This window comes from Vanellus vanellus (assembly GCF_965231255.1).
Source record: "Vanellus vanellus genome assembly, chromosome: 1".
NCBI classification, from domain to species: Eukaryota; Metazoa; Chordata; class Aves; order Charadriiformes; family Charadriidae; genus Vanellus; species Vanellus vanellus.
The window spans coordinates 16,218,932-16,239,607 of record NC_138905.1 but is presented as its reverse complement, the minus strand read 5'-3'; the positions used below and the strand labels follow the sequence as shown (position 1 = coordinate 16,239,607).

At 37.9% G+C, this 20,676-nt stretch overlaps 1 protein-coding gene across 1 annotated transcript in view; it reads left to right on the top strand.

The window, feature by feature from the left end:
• Positions 1-20,676, top strand: part of COG5 (component of oligomeric golgi complex 5) — a gene marked incomplete at its 5' end in the record, with an annotated part of 196,203 nt that overhangs the window by 75,456 nt on the left and 100,071 nt on the right. Inside the window, one exon of the mRNA XM_082498068.1 lies at positions 8,099-8,229. Coding sequence (XP_082354194.1) covers positions 8,099-8,229 — 131 coding nt within the window. The remainder of the gene's footprint in view (positions 1-8,098; positions 8,230-20,676) is intronic.

The window sequence follows — 20,676 nt, the reverse complement described above, 5'->3', positions numbered from 1 at the left end:
TCTGTTTTACAGTACAAGATAATTGTCTGTATTTAAATGAGTCGTTCAAGTTTTGCTTTCTTTGAATCATATACTTTCCACCAGTTTTGTTTTGGTACTGTTGACCTCATTTCTTTAAAACTAAACCAGGCTTGGCATGTGATTGATATAAAAAGCTGAGAAGTATTTTGTTTTTATTTTTAATATCCCCTTTCACTAGGGACATATATCAGAAACTATGTCTGGTTGTCTAATATATTTTATTTCCTTTTCTGGACTTAAGCAGCAAGAGTGTGGTAACATGCTGTCTGAGAAAGCAAACAGAAATACAGCGCCATGGGCCGCACTCAATTTCTGCTCCAGCAGGACAGTTTTGCCTCACTTAATGTTGCTCAAACAGCTAAAAATTGAAACCTCGGGTATTATGCATATAAGTAGTTAATTTTTAAGATGGTAGAAATTGGTTAAATAAAGATCAATTTTCATGGGAACTTAATGGCATTTTGGTGGCAGAGAGAGATTTTTATCCTCAGTAGTCTCACTGAGGAAAGGAAAAGTTTGCAGGAATCTCTTCCTGTAGGAAAAGGAAGGAAAGATAGCAGGAGTTTTATAAGTAACTGACATTTTAGTAAAATAAAATTTTCTTCCTATTCAATAATGAATTCATAATATCTGCAGAAGATGTTCAAAATTAATAATTTAAAATTCAAAATTAATAATTTTGTAAAGTATATCTAACATATATGGCATATTGTATATGGCACATAACAATGAAATTCTTATTGTGAACACTTTACAAAGCACCATAATCTGTGCAGTTTTTGTAGGAATAAACATCTTTTTCTGAGGAGCTCACTCTGTGTAAGATGGCTGTAAGATACTGTTTCATAGTAACTGTAGTGGAATCCCTTTCATTTGATTTAAAGGCTTAATATGAGCCTTGCTTCAGCAAGTACTTTGGTGCCTGATGCAGGGTGTGGGGCAGTCATTTCAGCCTGGGCGGAGAATTAGGCTGACTACAACAGGACATGGAGAAAGCTGCAGAGGCACCAGCTTCCAGTTTGAAGACCTACAAATATGCTTGCTCTTGCCATTCTCCACCTGCTCTATGCATCATTTGCATGGAAAATTTAAGTGCCTCTGAGGAGCAGGCCGCTGTTCTTTAAGTTTAGGGTGTCCACCTATTCCACTTAGAGAATCATAGAATGGTTTAGGTTGGAAGGGACCTGGAAGATCATCGAGTTCCAAACCCCCTGCCTCAGGTAGGGACACCTCCCACTAGACCAGGTTGCCCAAGGCCACGTCCAGCCTGGCCTTGAACTCCTCCAGGGATGGGGCCTCAACAACCTCTTTGGGCAACCTGTTCCAGTGTCTTACCGCCCTCAAAGTGAAAAAGTTCTTCCTAATGTTTAATCTGAACCTGCCCTTTTCTAGTTTAAAGCCATTCCCCCTCGTCCTGTCACTACATGCTCTAGTAAAAGTCCTTCCCTGGGTTTCCTGTAGGCCCCCTTTAGGTACTGGAAGGCCACAATAAGGTTTCCCCAGAGCCTTCTCTTCTCCAGGCTGAACAACCCCAACTCTCTCAGTCTGTCCTTATAGGAGAGGTGCTCCAGCCCTCTGATCATCTTCGCGGCCCTCCTCTGGACCCACTCCAACAGGTCGATAAAGATATGTAATATTAAATGTTAGGTTACTTTCACCAAAGGGTGAGCAGTAGGTTTCTGCTGAGGTACTGGGATCTTAGGCTCTGCTCTAGGACTGGTTTTAGTTTTATATTACCTATATTGATAAAAAAAAAAGCCCAAATGAATATATGCACAGCCAGGAGCTTCCTGGGTTATTGGTTCAGATACAACTCAGGCAAACAGGATCCCATCCTTCCTTTTCAATAGCTAGTGCTATAACTAACATTTCTATTAGGACTGTGGAAGTTTCCATGCTGGATTAGATTTGTGGCCCGTTTGAATGAGTAAATTACTTTGAGGTACTTTAGAAGCAGATGGAAAAAAATTCAAATAGGTCCTCAGCAGTTCTAACAAATCAATCCAGTTATTTTGTTTGTGTTTTGTGCTTGTATCCAGGCACTGCTGTAGGACAAAAAGACTGAACATTTAATAACCCCTTTCAAAACTGAAATGATTGTCATTACTGAATACTTCTCCCTTGTAGAAAAGATTTTATGTCCTTTTATAATATCTGTCCAGTCTCTTCTAATTTTGTATAACAGAAATAAATATTGCAAATAATAATTTAGATTCAGTTTCATGAACATCTTCTACCAATGTACACGTGAGCTTCCACCAAGAGAGATACCTACCGCCTGTGGGTGGTATCCTGCCTGTGGGCTCCTGCCCTCTCCCTATGCTCTTGTGTGTCTGCGGTGTGAGTCAGATGAGAGAATGCCATGAGATGAAAACTAAGTCAACAGAAAAAACTCTCATGAATGCTAAAACTTGAAGGCTGGGGTGAAGTGAAAGAACAGGGAAGCAGGTTAGGGGCAGAGGTGGAAATCAGAGGCAGCCTGCGCTCGCATTAGCTTAAAGTAGTAATGACACTGCCACTCCAGTTCTACTCCATCTTGACATTCTTTATTTTTAATATGCTATTTCTAATGGACAGGTTCAGCCAATTTGTTCTGATGCTTAAGTTACCTCTAGAGAAATTTTCAGTACGAATTCTGTGCTGTGTGCACTGTAATGTTTGCGCTGTAGCGGTCTTCTACAGTATTTCTTAATAAATCATGTTTTGGTAGCCTCTCATCTTCTGCATACTTAAATCCCAGCAGAACTCTTGGGTATCATTTAGACCTGTTGACTTTTTGGAATTTAAATCAGTAGTTTCTTCCAAAATTGTAATTTTTCTTCATTATGGAAGAACAGCCTCAGGATACAGATACCACCAATATTTTCTGCAACTGAAACTGCAGAAGCAAAATAGAACAAATGACCCATGCAAAAGACATCAGACCCAAACCTTCCTCAAACAGGCAAACAAAAATCTATGATTTTATGATTCTATGATTTTATTTAGAATTTCAGGAATGCCTTAATTTCTTTTAATTCCATCGTCATCTCCCATGAAACACCTCTTAGTTGTCATTGATTCTTGCTACTTATGCATTGGGGTGGTGGTGCTGATCTTAGGTGTTTACTCCTAGGGAATCCAGTTTAGCTCTTCTAATTTCCTTCTTTCCTTTTCTTTATTAACGTCCCTGAGGTTACTTCTCAGACCACAGAAGGATTTCTCTTTCGGCTCAAGTAGCCTCTCAAATGACTCAGTCTAATCACATTGGTTTATTACTGGCTGTCCCGGTTTCCTCTTTGTTAGTGCACCTCATTGTCCTTGGAAGACTTCTGTTCATTCTCTAGTTTCTAGCAAAAGCTCAAAATCAATTCAGTCTAAATAAAGAGCATAATGTAGTTTTTGTGAAGCTCATAGGGATGCTAGCTTCATAGTTACCTTTTATTCCAAAACATAGTTTAGTACTTACGGAAAGTTTTAATTCAGATTTTTTTCTGTCTTCATTATATATCCTCACAGAGCAATATTTTAAGCCAAAATTGAAATCATATAATAGAAAGATTCTATGTTGTTGAGTTGCTTAGATTAAGAAAAGCTAACTGTGTTGCTTAAAGTATTGCTTTTCTACCTAATGTACTATGTGCATATCGGATTTATTTCTCTCTATTAAACTGCTCTTACATAACTGTCTGGGAAATGTTGGTTTAAAAACCGCATTTTTAAGCAGCATCTCAGCCAGTAGATTAGAAAACCTGTTCAGATTCAGTAAACCAAGAAAATTTGGAATTGTAATGACAAAAATCTTTCTTCTTGAAGAAATATAAAGTTCTAGTTCTTTGTTAGGCTGAGATAGATTATAAATGTCACTGATTCCTAGGGCTCAGTGTATTCTGCCTTGGCATATAATATTTTTGTTCAAGAAGAGGATTCAGCAGGCAGTCTGTATTTTAAGTCCTTAAAAAGTCCTTTCCAGCTGTGCTTTCTGAGCTTAACAAGCAATACCAACACCCTGTGGGAGAGTTGAGGATTTGCTTTTATTTTTATGAACATGTATAAAGAGGTAGAATTAGCAGAGGAATGAGAGGTAGAGGAATGGCTACAGGACTATAGTTCCCTCCTCTAATTTCCTCCCTGGCTCCAGTGAGCAGAGGTGACTGGAGCAGCGGGCTGTGTGTCATGCTGGTGGGAGGGCAGTGCCTGTCATGGCTGCATCCGTGGTGTTACAAGATATTTAGGTCCTAATTTGTTTAAAGCACAAGTCTTCTCAAAGCTAACAAAATGTTATATATGCGCTTTTTAAATACGTTAAGGTAGAGGTGACAGTTACTCACTAAATCTGTTAGGGCTATTATAGTATTGGGTTTACTCTAGTGCTTTAAGGTTAAAGCAGGAGGAAAGCTGACAGGTTTTAAACTGGGCCCCAGTCCCCAGAGTCTGCTAACTGGGAGGTAAGCCATTGTGTCTGCTTAATTCCTGAGAAGACAGGAGTGCCTTACAGCCCATGTCACCCTCACCTCCGGTCATGGCCACAGTGTTATAAACTGTGCATGGAAAGAAACAGAATAATGATTGCGTGAGCGCAAATCCTGAAGCAAAATCCTACTAGTCCCTGGTAGTATCTTCATTGTATTTCATGTGACGCGATTTCTTTACTAACTAAAATTGGCTGGTTGGAACGTGCGAGTTCCTCTGCAATTTTTTAAATAAACTGGATCCTAAATGCATCGTGGTTCTGGCTGTGATCTGGCTGCCCTTGTGTCAACTGCCCTTCTACTCGCTTTCATTGTGCTGTCCGTGATGGCAGCATCACTCCTGAGGATACACAAGTGTAGAGATTTCTAATATGTTGTCTGTTTAGATGATAGAAACTATCAAAAGGCGCATATCCTGCCTGTGTTGCAGCTTCTGCTCTCACATAGGAATGGCAGGAAGGCACTTGCAGGTGTTTCTGCCATAGACCTGCTGTCCTTATGAAAACTGCTTTTCTTTTGAAAACATAATATGATTGCTAGGGCTTCCCTACTGGTTAGAATAGCAACTATGAGCATCCATAGCAGGATGTCTAACCACTGAACCTGCAAAAAGGCCCTCTCTTTTGAAGTCCTGCTGAATTGCATTGTCCCAAAGCATTTTGTTAGGATTGCAGGGAATTTGGAACAAAGCTGCAGATTTTGGCAGTTTAGCAGGAGGTTGCTGCCAGTCTGAGGCACAGATGGAGGTATTTGGAGAAGCCAAAGCAGCGTGGTCTTTCTGTTCCTTTCTTAAAACCATCAGAAGGATTAGATTTTTAGCACTTGAAATGGCTTAATTTAGATTTTGAGATAAAATACAGCAGGGAGAAACAGTCTCTTTTTTAGTTCTCTTCCACAGATATTTATGTGGATTTAGGAGATCAGAACCATATTTTAATTTTATTTTGTTTAAGCAGCCTGGAGTTGCAGAATGTGATTTTATGACATAAGTGAACTCCACAGCAGATCTTATATTTGTGGGCTCTGTAAGTCTTTGGTGATATTTGCACTTTTTTTAATCTCGTTGCCAAGAAACTACTTCAGAGTTTACTATGGCAGTAGACTTAATCTGTGAGTAGTTCTTTGCACCTTTTTCTTCCTGTGCAGCTGAGAGGAAGGGGTCAGAAAACTAGCCTTCGCATTCAAGACACCTGCTCATTGAAGTTAGTAATTAAAGTTAGTGGGAGTTTAATATTAGTTTTAATAGGTTCATATGTAAGGCCACCTGTAGATATGCAGCTGAGTCACAGCAAAAAGTTACAGGGAAGTAATGGGTAAGTGTGGCCGCTGTAGCCCCTGGCGGAAGCAGCTTTGTAAGCAAGCCTGCATATAGGGCTTCATTAATAGCTTGTGCAGCGTGAGGTGGGCTGTCCTGCTGCTCTCCTGTCCTTTGACTTCTCTGATCCATTTTTAAACAAATGCATACAGACAAAAGCATTTGCGGTCCTATTCCTAGTAGACTAAAACCTATTTGAGGTACTGGACTGTTAAGAGGGTTGATTTCCTTTATGCCTTACTAAGCTTTATGCAATAGTTCTCTAAACTTTTTGTTTCGGTTTCTTATGCGGTGTTTTTCATGTGCAGGTACAGGGATGTTCTCTGCATAGCTGTGAAGTGACTCACTTGGAATTTGTGTTCAGTTGTGAACGTGTGGTTGCTAAAATTAATCTGAGGCTTAGATTAGCTTATTGTGAATAGACAAAAATAAGTGGCTAATAAAGCGAAAGGTTATTTGGCAAAGATTTAAAAGTTTGGTTAGCTTATCTGGAATTTAAGTCTGTGCCTTAATAAACTTACTGGGAGTACATAAAAGGAAGATAACTATATTAGGAAGTCATCGTGGACTGGTTATAAATGGGAATAGTGTAACATTGTCTGGTGAAGGAGGTATCTGACACTGGGTGAAATGCCTTGGCCATTATTTTGTTAGTTTTATTGGTTCTTTCAAAAGAAGCAGTGGAAGACCTGCTTGATAAAGCAAAATGCTGAAAAATGTGTAAATGAGAGTAGTCCTGCGTTATCCTGGACATAAGCAGTAGTGTAAAGGTCTAGGCTACCTTGACATGGGGAATTGGGATGATTTAAATCTAGAAAGATAAAAAAGGGGGAGTAAAAAAAAAAACAACTTCAAAGGTTCCTCAGGTTCACTGGGTACCTTCCTAGACTGCTTTCACGTTTCTCTGTGGATCTAATCTAACACTTCCAGACATGTTCAGAAGTGTTCATTTTATAAATTTAATCATCCAGTTCCCACTGAAATTATGTTGTAATTGAGAGTTTTAAGTGAAGAGGTGTGTCTGTTCTTGGAGGAGCCTAAAACAGTAGGTGTTCTCAAGTGATGTTTTCCATATTCCAGGAACATGGATTTCAGAGCAGTGGCCATAGTTGGTTTGATTTGCAAAAATGTGCAATAGTTATGGGTGTAATTGCATAATATTTGAATTATTTGAGTTCTAGCCCAATGTAAGCTGTAGGTCTTCATGAGCCTGAAGGAAATTGAATATACAGTTCCCTGCATCCCAAGTGAATGTCACTAACAAATCAAAGACATCTGGGAATTGGCATCCTTCAGCCCTTCTTTCAAAGACAGGTCAGTAGTTAGGTTAGGTCAGGAGCACAAGACCAGGCAAAGAGCCAGCAGGAGGGAACATAGAGGTCAGGGACCTCAAGGAGTGTGAAAACCTCGTTTTTACTCCCTGGGTTGTGTTTTATATCTAAAATTGTCCCATGCAAAAAGCCTAAATAGTCCAAAGAGTAGGCATTATAGTGTCACCCCCTTTAAAAGAAAGTGAATGTGTCTGGGTGAAAGGATGTCACAGAGTCAAACTTGCTTTGATAAAGGGAGATGAAGTGTTGGGTTTTCTACTTGCTGGAGTGCTCTCATTGCTAAGTGGCTATTAGTGAAAGATGAAGTGATTTGGCCAAATCTCCATAGCCGATGACAAAAGCTGAGTTGGAATAGATTTTCTTGCTGCAGTCCCCAGTCCAGCCCAGTAACCTGTAGATGTGCTGCTGATGGTGGTTTCCATTATGATAATAAATTTTGTGATGTTTCTGTGATTTAAAATGAAAAAAAATAATACTGTTTTCTTTTCTTGCCATTCTTCTGTGTTTGATCCCAAATGTTTAGAAGTGCAATTTAAATATATGAAGTATGTTTTGAATCTATTAATGTATAATACATCTGGAATTTCAGATCTTAGAACTTATTCAGACACCTGGTTAGAGAAGTTTAATTATCTGGTTAATCCTTTGGGACAAGGAGATGACTTCTTGCCCCTTCCTGCCCTGTTACTGAGATTCTGGGCTTCTTAGAACTCATGCTGTGCACATGCTCTTCGGCAGTGTCTGGGTCTAGAGAAGTGCAGTGAAGTAAATTCAAGGTATTCAATATCCAGGTTTTCTTGAGTAATAATTTTTTTATTTTCATTTTTTCTGGTATAATTCATTACTTTGACATACTCTATTGTCAAGTGTTGTATGCAGAAATGTCCCTTGGAACTAACTGTAACTTCTAAATGTTTTAGCATGTTGAAAATGTTCCATTATCCTTTGTCATACTTATCAATGTTTTGTTGCTTTTATAGATTACCTTTCTCAAGGGATAGATCTCTCTGGAATAGAAGTAATTGAAAATGACCTGCTTTTTATTGCAAGAGCTCGGCTTGAAGTAGAAAATCAGGCTAAAAGGTTGCTTGAGCAAGGTGTGGAGACTCAGGTAAAAAAGACTTTCTTCTTTATTTCCTTTCAGAAGTGACATGTGAAAGAACTCTGAGCTTGATTTCCTTGGTTTTGTGTAGCATTGTCTAATGGAGGGTAAATGTGAAAAAAGTCTTGCATGAGAAGTTCTCACACATGAGAATATCCAAAGAAATTGACCAAACTGGCCTCGTACAATATTTGTAAGGATAAAATCTTTGCAGGATCTGACCCTGAAATTTGGGAGAAAGTACGTGTTGGTATGAAGACTTTAACTCTGAACACTGTGATAAAAGCTTGGTGGTTGAGAGGACTTTGCATTAAGCAGAGTATACTACATTGCCAATATTGCCAAGCTTTATAGATAAATCTGAAAAATGCAGTTTCTTTAAAGTGTAAGAAGATTTCTGCATTTTAGCTGTGCAGTAATATATTGAAATGATTTGAAAGATTTCCCATTAAACTTTAAATGGCATTTTAAATTTTGAGGTAAATATTCGCTGTAGGGAATATCAAAATGAATATGCATAATTAAATTCATCCATACTAAATGTAATTATCTACATTTTTAATAACCCGGCTACGTCTATTATTTAACTGTTTGTAGTATCATTAGTGCTGTATTCTTGCCTTTTTAAAAATTCATGTTCCTTTGTCTGTACTTTTTAGCATTCTTTAAGAAAAGGTATTTTAAATCCCCGTTACTACAGTAAGAGGAAAAATCTAGTACAAGGTCCTATAAAATTTGGGTTTCAAAAGAGAGAACAAAGAGGATTAGGGCAAGACATTTTTATGCTGTTTCTTACCGATGGTTAAACTTACCTGTAAGTCACTATAGCATTTGTTTATACCCTTGAAGATTGACATGAAAATAGAACATATACAGAATGGCAAATCTCTTCATTGGGTAGATAACTGAGGATTAAAATTATCAGTATGTCTCAAGCTTTTACGTAGACCTCTTATTTCAAGTAACTTTCTGCAGTAAGAAGTCATGATTGTGGTAAATACCTTTGGCTATTTACTGATGGCAAAACAGTGTGAAAAAACACCCTGTTTTTTGCTTGATTACTATTCAAATGTTGAAATTCCTGGCTATTTGAGCATGTTGCCAAGCTGTGACTGGGCTTGTTATAAGCTGTGAAGCATACACAACTTTAAATAAAGACTGAACGAAGATAGGACCTGAGAAATAGCAAGTGGACATTTATTTTAAATGTAGCAAAAGTCTTCATCAGTGTGTACTCCTTCTAGTTTTTCATGTCAGATTTGACCTTCTCCGATAATTTTCTTTTCATATTAAGTACTGAAAAGGAACTGACAAAGAAACCCTGGGGAAATCAATCCCACTCCACTTGAAAAATAGACAGATTTATTAGGTGTTTCAGGCTGTATCCAGGTAATCAAGAGATTATTAAAGTATATGCCTGTTGTGCTTTAGCCAGGGGCCTATTTCCAGCAAATGGAAGATTGTTTGGAAGAACATTATTAGTGTTTGGTCATATCAGAAGTGGGAACGTATTCATGAAGAGGTGTTGGGGTATGCTTTACAGGTTTGTTGTTGGATATGATTCATGGATTTAATGTTGGAAAAAATGTGTGCTTTAGAAAATATGCATGCAGACATTGCCCCCAAAATTTAGAATTTGATATATGACTAGTGGATAGTGTATCTTTGATTCTTATTTTTGTAGCTGTGTGTTTTATTGGGAAGCTGGTTTATATTTATACTTTCCAAGCCCTGAGATTTCCCATAAGAGGACATGGTATCTTCATCTCTTCTGCATTTTGTACCACAGAATTCCTCAGATAAGCTGTCTTCCTGCTAGTACCTATTCTGATAGACAAGTCTATACCTTTGAGAATAGTGCATTTGTATTTGTCCAGGTGGTTCTTCAGTTATTTGATATTCATATTTGCAATGGCAGTTTCAGTTTTCACCTTTGTTTTGATCTGCTGTGTAAATAATACACGAGATCAGTTGCCTACATAACAGTGAGCTGTATTTCTGTATTTCATCTAGCACTTTTCAGCAATGCCTTAAGAAGACAGTTAGTCTTACATCTCCATTTTAGAGTATTTCAGTGTCCACCTGGAAGAGAAGCAGGAAGTGGAAATACGTAAAAAAAAGTAAAACTATAAGTATCTCATTTTAAGCAGAAGTCATTAGAATTTGGTGAATGTCTTCTCTGGAATTCAGCTTTTCTTCCCAGAGATGCTGCTAGAAGTTACTCTGATATGAAGAACAGAGATAAAAAGTTTAAACTGCCCCTTTCAACATTTTGCTATATCTCATTTATTTAGGCAAGAAACTATTTTTGTTGTTTTGATTATTTATTTAATGATCTGTAAGTCACATGCTAATGAGCTGTGCCCAGATCCCCCCAAATAACCACCAGTAGTGGCACATGAAAGGAGATACTTACCTCTAAGTGATACATTGTCTTTTTCTCTGCATTGTAATTCACGTTTTTATTGCATGTCCATCACTGTAGCATTTGTATGTTTCTCAGAAGAAATGACATCTGTCTTTCCCTCTTCCTTTAGAAGTGTGGCATTAGCCATTGACTGCTTCAGAAGTGAAGGCTTCCACTCATATCCATGGTGGTATCTTTAAAGCTGCCATCTGGGTATAAACTAGAAGTGTCTGTCAGCATGTCTAGACTTAACAGGCTTTCATAGAGCTGCCAACCATGCTTGTCTTCCTAATCCTTTTAGAAAGAGTAAGCCCTCTTTGCTCTTGTTAACAAAAGTAATACAAATAATAGCAAAAGCGATCAAGCAAGGGTACCAGTAGCTACGGACAGGTTTTTTATTGTTGTGTGTGCTTTGTTGTGCACTCCTAGTGTACATAGCACAGATTGATGCTCTTTCGTGACCCACTGAACAGTATCAAGAAAATGGATTCAGACCCTGTTCTTACCATTTAGTCCTAAACTCCCTGATAGCTTTCCTTCACGCTGTAAGCAAGTTAATGCCAGATTGTATAGAAAGCAGGAGAGGCTGCTTTAGCAGAGGTACATCCAGAAATTTATTAAAATCACTGTTCTAAGAGAAGAGACAGCGGTGTTTTCTGCTTTAAAAAGAAAAAAAGATGTATACGTCCACCTTGCAACTGCCTGAAGCATCCCCAGCATTTCTTTTGCTCACAGGATGAACCCTAGGCAGAGGAATCTAGATTTGCTCTTGACACCACACCACCCGTTTATTGAACAGCAGTATATTGTGTAAAGCAGATAGGAATAATAAGAAATTACTCAGAGCAAGAGAAATTTATTAAGATTACCGTAGCTCTATTCCAGGTAGAACAGTTTTGCCAGACACAGTGTTGTGGCTGCCATACTTACAAAGAAGAAAACTTTTTCTACAACCCTTTCTGCTATATATTCGCATGCTTAGTGTGGGACTTTCCTTTTACAACCACGCATACCCAAATTTAGTTGCATCAGGTAATGATAAGGTTGGTAGCATTAGGAGCCAGGTCATGTGTGTGCAGAAAAAAGGTGCACTTCCATCTCTTCCATCTTTACTCCTCTGAAGAGGTAGTCCTAGTTCTGAGCTAAGTTCACTGCTTTAACAACAGTTATAGGTCTCCTCTGCGTAAGAAGGACGGATTTTTGCATGTTTGTACTTGTATGTGTAAAGTGGGTTAGGAACCTGTGCTCTTGCTTTTGACTTTACTGATACAAAAATCAGTAATTTGTTAGGATAATGGTGATGACTATGGTATCATTAAAGATTGATTAAAATATAAAATATCCATTTAGGTCAAACAAGACATAGTGTGCAGATGAGAGTAGAACTCAGATTTCCTTGGGTTTGCACCTTAAATACAGTTTGTTCTTCTGTGTGTTGCAGAAGCATTCTGTGTCTTTGACCATAGATAGTAAAATTTTTCCTTCTTTGTCTCCTGGAGTGATCTGTAGGTATCTGACTATTATTTTTTTTAAGGAAGGTTTTGGATAAATTATGTGATGTTTTTTACCCAGTTTCCCTTGTTTAAGATGTGGGCAAATTTATTTTCCTCCCTAGCATGGATCTGGAGAGAGTTAAATTCACTGATAATTCACTGAAATTGTTCTGGTGATCACATAGTGAAGTTTCTTGATCGTGTTAGAGAAAGCAAAAAATAAGTGTAAGGTTAATAACTATCCTTTGTCTAAATGAATGTTAAATTGTGTCTGCTTTTTTTTTTTAAATACATAGTTTTGTTTTGTTTTGTTTTGTTTTCAAAATGAAGAGTTTTACTAATTGTAACCTCACAGAATAGAGGGGGAAAAAACCCAACAGAAATAAATCCTAAACTCTACTTCTGTAAGATGTTCAAATGCTGGATTTGTATACGCAGGATAAATATGTAAACAGCACAATCTAAACAAAAATGTCTCTATTAATTTCAGTGTAACATCTTTATACTATTGTCACTTTGACCATATTTGGGGACATTCTGAATTTTCGTATTGTAACTCACTGAGCAGAATTTGTTTTGTGAATTGTTGTGTTTTGCATTCTTTTTCATACTGAACCTTTCCTCAGTGTTGTCTGCATAATTAACCAGCTGCCTGGAGGTAATTATCAAGAAGTTGCTCAATTTATCTCAGTTCAGTGTTCCCTAAGCTAGGTGGTTAAGTAGTACATCTTGCAGTGTTACGGCAAAATTGGTGAAATTAATCTGAAATCTTTCATACATCAGCAGTTAACCTTGAGTCAGGGATCTCTAACAAAAGGTCTTATTTGTTATCCCCAAGGGATTGGATGGGAAGGTATGCACGTAATTGACCATTTTCCTGGACATGATCATCAAGAAGTTGCATAATTTATTTCATTTCAGGGTCCTCTTAGCTGAGTGCTAATGTAGTACAACTTGCAGTCTTATGGCAAGATTGGTGAAATTAATCCTAAGTCTTTCATAGGGCAGTGTTTAATCTAATGTCAAGGATCTTAAACAGTACATGCTCTTTATTATCCTGTGGCAGCATTTTCCAGTCGTGCAAATGCACTTGGAGGTGTTTGAGATATTCATATATTAAGAGTGGCTGGCAATGGGCTTCGCTTTTCACTTTTTTTGGTGAAACTTGCAAAAAGATGATAATGCTGCATTCTTTAGTTACTTCTAATTATTGCTGCCAAAGGTGTGGATGGCTCTTGCAGCACTGCTGTCTGGGCAAGTCCAGTGATCTTCAGTTTCTCATTTCAATCTTGCATATTTTAGCAAGAGTATATGTTTCACTGAAACATTATTTTTTTCTAGGTTAGTTTATGACATTTTAATGCTTAGATTTAAATCAAATTATGCTTTACTAGCTTTTGCCACTTTATTGTCTTCTTCAGATTTGAATGCTTTATAGTAAAATGGGCTGTGCAAGTGTATGAATATGCTGTCTTAAGTTGTCGGCTCTGTGAACAAGTGCTTGACTGTAGAACAAAGTCTAATATTACAGGATAATGTAATTTCATGTACCCCACAGTTTTGTAGTTGCCCTCTTAATGTTTGTCTTTAGTTTCTTTAGTTTAGGATGCGTTACGTTGCCTGCACTGATGTACTGCACTAGTCCAAAGAAAAATTTTAACTTCCAGATGTTTTTGCCTGCCCTGTGCTGCTTTTACATATTAGCTATCATATTTTTTCATACCTTTAAAATGATATAAGCCTTTATGTACTTCAGGATGTCAATGGAATTGATTGCTGATGTAGTTGTGCACAACTGCATATGCATGCATAATTACAAAATTATCATTATAATTGCAAACAAAGTAGAAAAATATGAGAAAAGAACCCCTCCAATTTGGCACACAACCAGTCTTCTTTTTATCCGTATACTGTAGTTTACTCTTATAAAGAGTCTGGAAAAACAAGAGTTGAAATGCTACCCGGAGTATACATTTTTTTTAAAGGCAGAGTAGTCATTGCTTTTTTCTTTTTTTTTGTTGTTCTGAAATTTATTTCTACTTTGAAAGCTAAAAGTTAGAATTTAACGTCATCACTGTCAAAAATGTAGCCAATATAGTACACTTTAGGCAGTAGATGTTATGTTTCCTTATTATTCCACAATCTTGATTCCCTGGAGGAGATCCTGATGGAAACTAGACTGAGACAGCTATTTCATAATGAAGTGATTGAGTACAATATGATATAGAAATGGGAGGCATTTTTGATTATTCAGTTTGAAGTCATTTACTTGAATCTAGAGTAAGAAGACTGAAGTTTTATCTGTAAAAAGGAAAATTTGAACCTGCTTGCTACTTTTGGCATAGGGTGAGGGTGGTAGCTATAGTTAACTTCAAATCATCTAGTTTTGCTTAGTGAAGAGGGTGAGATCCAAAACTTTTTATTTAAATTCAAGTTAGCCACCCATTTTACTGCTTTTTGTAATTCTAATGTAGACAGAGAAGACTTATTTCAACGTGTTATAGCTGTCATATTGGCTTTCGTTGTAAAAGATCACAATGGCATTTGAGTCTGTTTAATTAAAATCCTACTAGCTTTTACTGTTTCTATTTTTTCTTTTATAATAGTTCTATACGCATATAGAGAATTTTCACTTTATGTGTTTATATATCTTTACAAGTTTTACTCTTTCCTAACCTTTAATTTTCTTTGTCACAGAAACATACTCATGTTGCATTATTCAGTTTTATTTTTCATCTTCAATATTATGGTTATGGTTTTCATGATCTTGTTAACTTGCTAAATCAGATTCCTTCATCTGGCCATCTGGTGCATGGCACTACTGAAGGAGTTTTCGATAAATCTAAATTATTTCTTCCTTAAACTATTTTGTTAAGATGTGATATAGCAACGTATGGCTCATCTAACAACCAAAAACTATCTTCCAAGTATGTATTAGTTATATCCTACATCTGAATGGTGAACTTCATGGGGATTAACCAAACCTTATGAAATACTCCCTTTACCATTCTGGTCTAAAAAGAGTTCATTTTATCTTAAAGTATGATCTAATGGAACTGAAGTGTTAACTGTGCTTCAGTAATTCAAAATCACCAAGTTAAACACTAAGCATGAATTTATACCCCTGAACTATGGATTAAAATAAACCACAGATTTCTCTGCAACATAATCGGCTGATACTGATATAACCTAGAATATCCTTTCAGTTTCCATAGGAACAGATGATAGAATGTTTTGAATCTTGGAATAGCTAAAATGAATGTCTGGTTTCAATATAGTTCACTTTTATTTTGCAGCTTGCAACCTCTACATGTAAGGGCTAAAAATGTGCATGAAAAAAGAAAGGTGGAATATTGGCATAACACATATTAAAATGTTTTTAGTAGCAGTAGTAACAACAACAATTATAACAATAAAAATACTTTAAGGTGTTTCTGTGCATAATTCTTCAGATGTTAGCTCTGTTTTTTATTATACAGATGCAAAAAGTATTTCCAAATCCATAGGAAAAGAGATACCATTAACTATTCCTGTGTGTTAATACCTCTTTAAATGTTTTACAGCAAAAAAAAAAAAAATCTGTCTCATAGGTCATCTCTGAATTTCGTCTCTAGCTATTGCTTCATCTCACTACGTTACACTGTATAGGTATATTTTCTCATTGGAACCATTAGTACAACACAAGAAAGAACTCCATGTTGCCAGAAAAAGATCAGCAAAACTTTAGTAGAATATATAGTGTGTTATACAGGTGACTATGGCAAAAGGTGATAATCCAAGAACAGACAAGGAAACATGCTACCTGTACTAGTACTTGTTTTATTAGATATTTGACATTTCTTTCTTGACAGGTAAAGTTGCTACATCAGAAAAGATATGCTTCGAGTGTAAAAACATTAACAAAATATAAACGATACCTCTTTGTTTGAGGTTAATGGATATGTAACTCCAGTATTGATGTAGAGGGAAAATATGGAGGCCTTGTTAACAAACCTGTAACCTGAGACATTGTGAATGCAGGTAGAAATGATAATATGGGACTGACTGCTCAGTATGTGGGCTCTTGTAATTTTTTATAACTCCAACATTTAAGATACTTGATCTTTAAAACATTTTTTATGTGGAAATTAGGATGGTACAGAATTAGGCCCAGATTAGAGAACATTTTTTATTCTGTCCTTTGGATTGGTTTTTTACTTCAAATCTTATTAAAACAGAGAACTGAGAAATGAAACAATCACTGTTTCCCAGATTTGGATTGCCTGTCTACCTCCACTGGGGTGATGGCAATGACAGCAGCTCCTGTTGCTGTACATAGACATGTATGTGTTCAGGATTAGGGCGTACCACCATCCTATCTTCCTCCATCCTTCAGCTGTATGCCATTATACTTCTAGTTCTCTGTGCCTCGGAATGTCTTCAAAAGCATCCGAATTAAGTAGTCCCCCTCACATTGGCCGTCTTGCTGTCATCCCTCTATTGATTTCTGAACAGTGACCCCAGCTGAACCTGCCATCTGCTTTGTGAGAGGCCTATCTTTAGAATCATAGAATCATTTGGGTTGGAAGGGACCTTTAAAGGTCATCTGGTCCAACTGCCCTGCCATGAGCAGGAACATCTTCAATTAGACCAGGTTGCTCAGAGCTCCCTCCAACCTGACCTTGAATATTTCCAGGGATGGGGTATCTACCACCTCTCCGGGCAACCTGTTCAGTGTTTCACCACTGTCATTGTGAAAAATTTCTTCCTTATATCTAGTCTCAATCTTCCCTCTTTCAGTTTAAAGCCATTACCCCTTGTCCTATCGCAACAGGCCCTGCTAAAAAGTTTGTCCTCATCTTTCCTGTAGACCCCCTTTAAGTACTGGACGGCTGTAATAAGGTCTCCCCAGAGCCTTCTCCAGGCTGAACAACCCCAACTCTCTCAGCCTGCCCTCATAGGAGAGGTGTTCCATCCCTGTGATCATTTTTGTGGCCCTCCTCTGGACCCCCTCCAACAGTTCCATGTCTTTCCTGGGCTGAGGACTCCAGAGCTGGATGCAGTACTCCAGGTGGGGTCTCACGAGAGCAGAGTAGAGTGGCAGAACGACCTCCCTCTGACCTGCTGTCCATACTTCTTTTGATGCAACTCAGGATATGGTTGTCCTTGTGGGCTGTGAGCGCACATCACTGGCCCATGTTGAGCTTTTCATCCACCAGTACCCCTTCCAATCCAATCCTTATCCACTTATCCAATCCTTCTTGGCAGGATTACTCTCAAACCCTTCATTCCCCAGCTTGTATTGATACCGGGGGTTGCCCTGACCCATGTGCAGTACCCTGAACTTGGACTTGTTGAACCTCATTAGGTTCACACAGGCCCACTTCTTGAACCTGTCCAGGTCCCTCTGGATGGCATCCCATCCCCTCAGGCATGTCAACTGCACCGCTCAGCTTGGTGTCGTTGGCAAATTTGCTGAGGGTGCACTTGATCCCACTGTCTGTGTCATTGATGAAGATATTAAACAGTACTGGTCCCAATACGGACCGCTGAGTGTCTATCCTCCTTGAGGATTTGTGTCTGAAATACTCTCACAGATCACCCCATGGCTCAGGTGAGCACAGAAGAACCAGGAACTCCTAACTGCAGGAGTTGTTAGTGTCTCCTGCACCCCACTGGAGGAGTTGCTGGCTCAGGGCTTTGGGTGGCTTGGCCAAGAGAGTGGTGCGTCTTGTTGATCATCTGTTAGTGCTTGTGGCTATTAATTGTACGTCTGCTGGCCTCGTGTTCCACAGAGTAGTTTTCGTCAAACTGCAAAGTGGACAGCCCCAGTGAGATGTTGTCAATAGCAAATGAAGCATGAAATGGCCTTCCCTTTTTCCTTCCCTCGGTGTCAGGTAGTATGCTGTGGTGTAAGGAATTCATAATTAGTTGATATGAGGCGTAGGCTAAAAAGCACTGACTTTAAACAAATATTGAAAATAGCAGGAAGCGGGAGACTGCATTTTGAGGAAAAACCTGCTTGGATAGACACATGCATATTTAATCAATCTTCAATAATTCATGTAATATTAATGTGATGCATATGGTATTACAAGGGTTTAGTAGTGTGTTTGGCTGAAATCCTAATACCTAATTGACAATTGTTGCCTTTTTTTAAAAATTATTTGGGAAGAGTTAGAATTAACTTAAGTAAACAATAATATTACTGCAACTATGTCTGCTATGCATACTTAACTGAAAATAGTTTAGTCCTTAAAGTCATTAAGCTTTTATTAACTGAGAACTGTGCCTGAATTTCCGCAAATATTTTTGTCCCATGACTTCTTTTAATGCCTTTCTCAGAAAATCCATCGCTATCTAAACTGTCATTTTTTCCTTTATTGTTTTTGTTCTGACAAGGTGCTGCTTTATATTTGCTAGTCTGAATTAAAATAAAGAGACAGCTGCAACAAATAGCACAAAATCCAGCTTTATGTTATAAAAACAACAAAAAAAGGGAGACATTGCTTTTGCTGCTCAGTTTTCTGGGTTTCGTAACAGTTTATTTGTTTGTGGTATTTTATGAAAATGATGAAGTTAAATTTGTATCTTACCTTTCTACACTTGAGGCAGCTTTATAATACGATAAAAATCCTCAAGTTTTCATTAAATGGACTTTGAAGAATTTTGATAGCAACTCTTTTACAAGCTCTTTAACAAAGTATGGTATGTCTTTATGTACAATAAGGTGAAGATTGAGCAATTACGTGAATAATCAATATCTTCAATCCTGAGGCAAGTCCAGCATGTCTGCTGGGTAAACATGTTGGAACTGCAGAAGAAAGGGAAGCACAGTAATTTGTGAAGAGATCTCATGCCACTTATCCAAATGTGCAGATTTTTGCAGGTCCACCTGATTCGTTTTTAGACATGTAGTTTTGCCCCATATACGGTGTGCTTTCCAGAGTGAAAAGCTTTATAACTCAACAGGGAGTGATGTATTTCTCGGTGAATGCTGTTAGGAAAACAGGACTACTCGGGAAGTACCTGAGCATAGGTTTTAGAAGCCCACAGTTTAGGGAGCATCTCTACAGCGTAACAGAGATAGAACAGTAGCAAAGATGGTCACGATAGTTTTTTCTTTAAGGTAGCCAGAATTAGTTCATGCCAAAATATATCCTTTGTACTCTGGTTGCTGAACCATGCTGAAGTGTGTACTACTGTTGCTGCCTCTGTTAGTCTTAAGTAATGTAAACATGGGAGCTTGTGCCTGGGCCGCAAGCTAAATGGGCAGTGTGTTGGTATTTTCATTCTGCTCTCTTTGATCATAAAGCATACATGCAACAACCGTTATGGGGTACGGGTACCTATTCACTCTCCAGAGCTTAGATGGTGCTTATATTTGTGCAGCTGTGTCTTTCCAGGAGAGGGGAAGAAGGGAAGCTGGAAGGTGAACTGCACTCCGTCTTTCCCCCTCCCTCCTCAAGCCCTGTATGTGAGCAAAGCTAAAACGTATATGCATTTGGGAAGGAATGTGTGCCGGAGTAGGAGTTACCAGCGAGGAGGATGGGAAGGTGCCATATGTTCTCCTGCACTGCAGGTTTTACTCTTCCCTGGAGACTTGTTCTGAAATCCTATTGATTTCTTATCTGAAAAAAATGTTGTTGTCTTGCAGTACTTTGTTAGTGTTGTAGAAGGTTTGGATATTACTGCTTAGTGTTGCTATCTTTGCAGTTATTGGGATGTAAGCACTGACTTATTTGAGGAAAGCCTAAGTCACCTTGTTCTTTGTTATTAATGTTAGATGATGGATTTTCCTGAATTCAGATCTAGGTCAGTATTTATTTATTATTAAACTTGGGGTTTTTTGGTATTGCATATTGAAAACCATGTTCCTGAGCCACATATGTATCACCCAATAGAAATTTTTCGTATGACATGAATGTTACTCAGTTGCTTTTTGCTCCAGATTTGTTTTCTGCCTAAGGAGATGTTAATGCATGAGGCCTTTCTTATTCTGTCTGTCTTTCTGCTTGACTCTTGTTTTATCCCTTTTTAAAATGCTAACTACAAATCTGAGTTTCAAAGTTCTCTACAAATAAATACAAGCAGCCTTTCCACATACTGAAGACTTTCAGTTACTGTCTTGCTACAGGCCATTCTTCTGTACATTTGGAAAATTTACTCCCCTGAATTTAGACAGGCATCAGCATTTCCACCACACCTTAGATTTAAACTTAACCTGTCTCATGATCAAGGATATCTTCCTTCTTAATATCAAGTAACATTCTTCATGGAGACCCTCTGACAGTATTTTCATATACAGCACCGTGGGAAAGCATCACTGCATGAGTTTATGTTGCTTCGGTGGAGGTTATAAAGGAATCATAAAATTAACGAATTCATAGACTTCTATAGTGAGCTAAGAAGCCTTTTGCTCATGTAGTCCGACCTGTGCAGTGCTGGACACAGACTTAAATTCATTATGTGGTGAACTGTAAGGTATGTAGAATAATAACTATTATGAGCTGCAAATTACATTCTAAAGCAGGGGATTTGATAACTAGTTAACTTTTATTGGACTGACCAGACTTG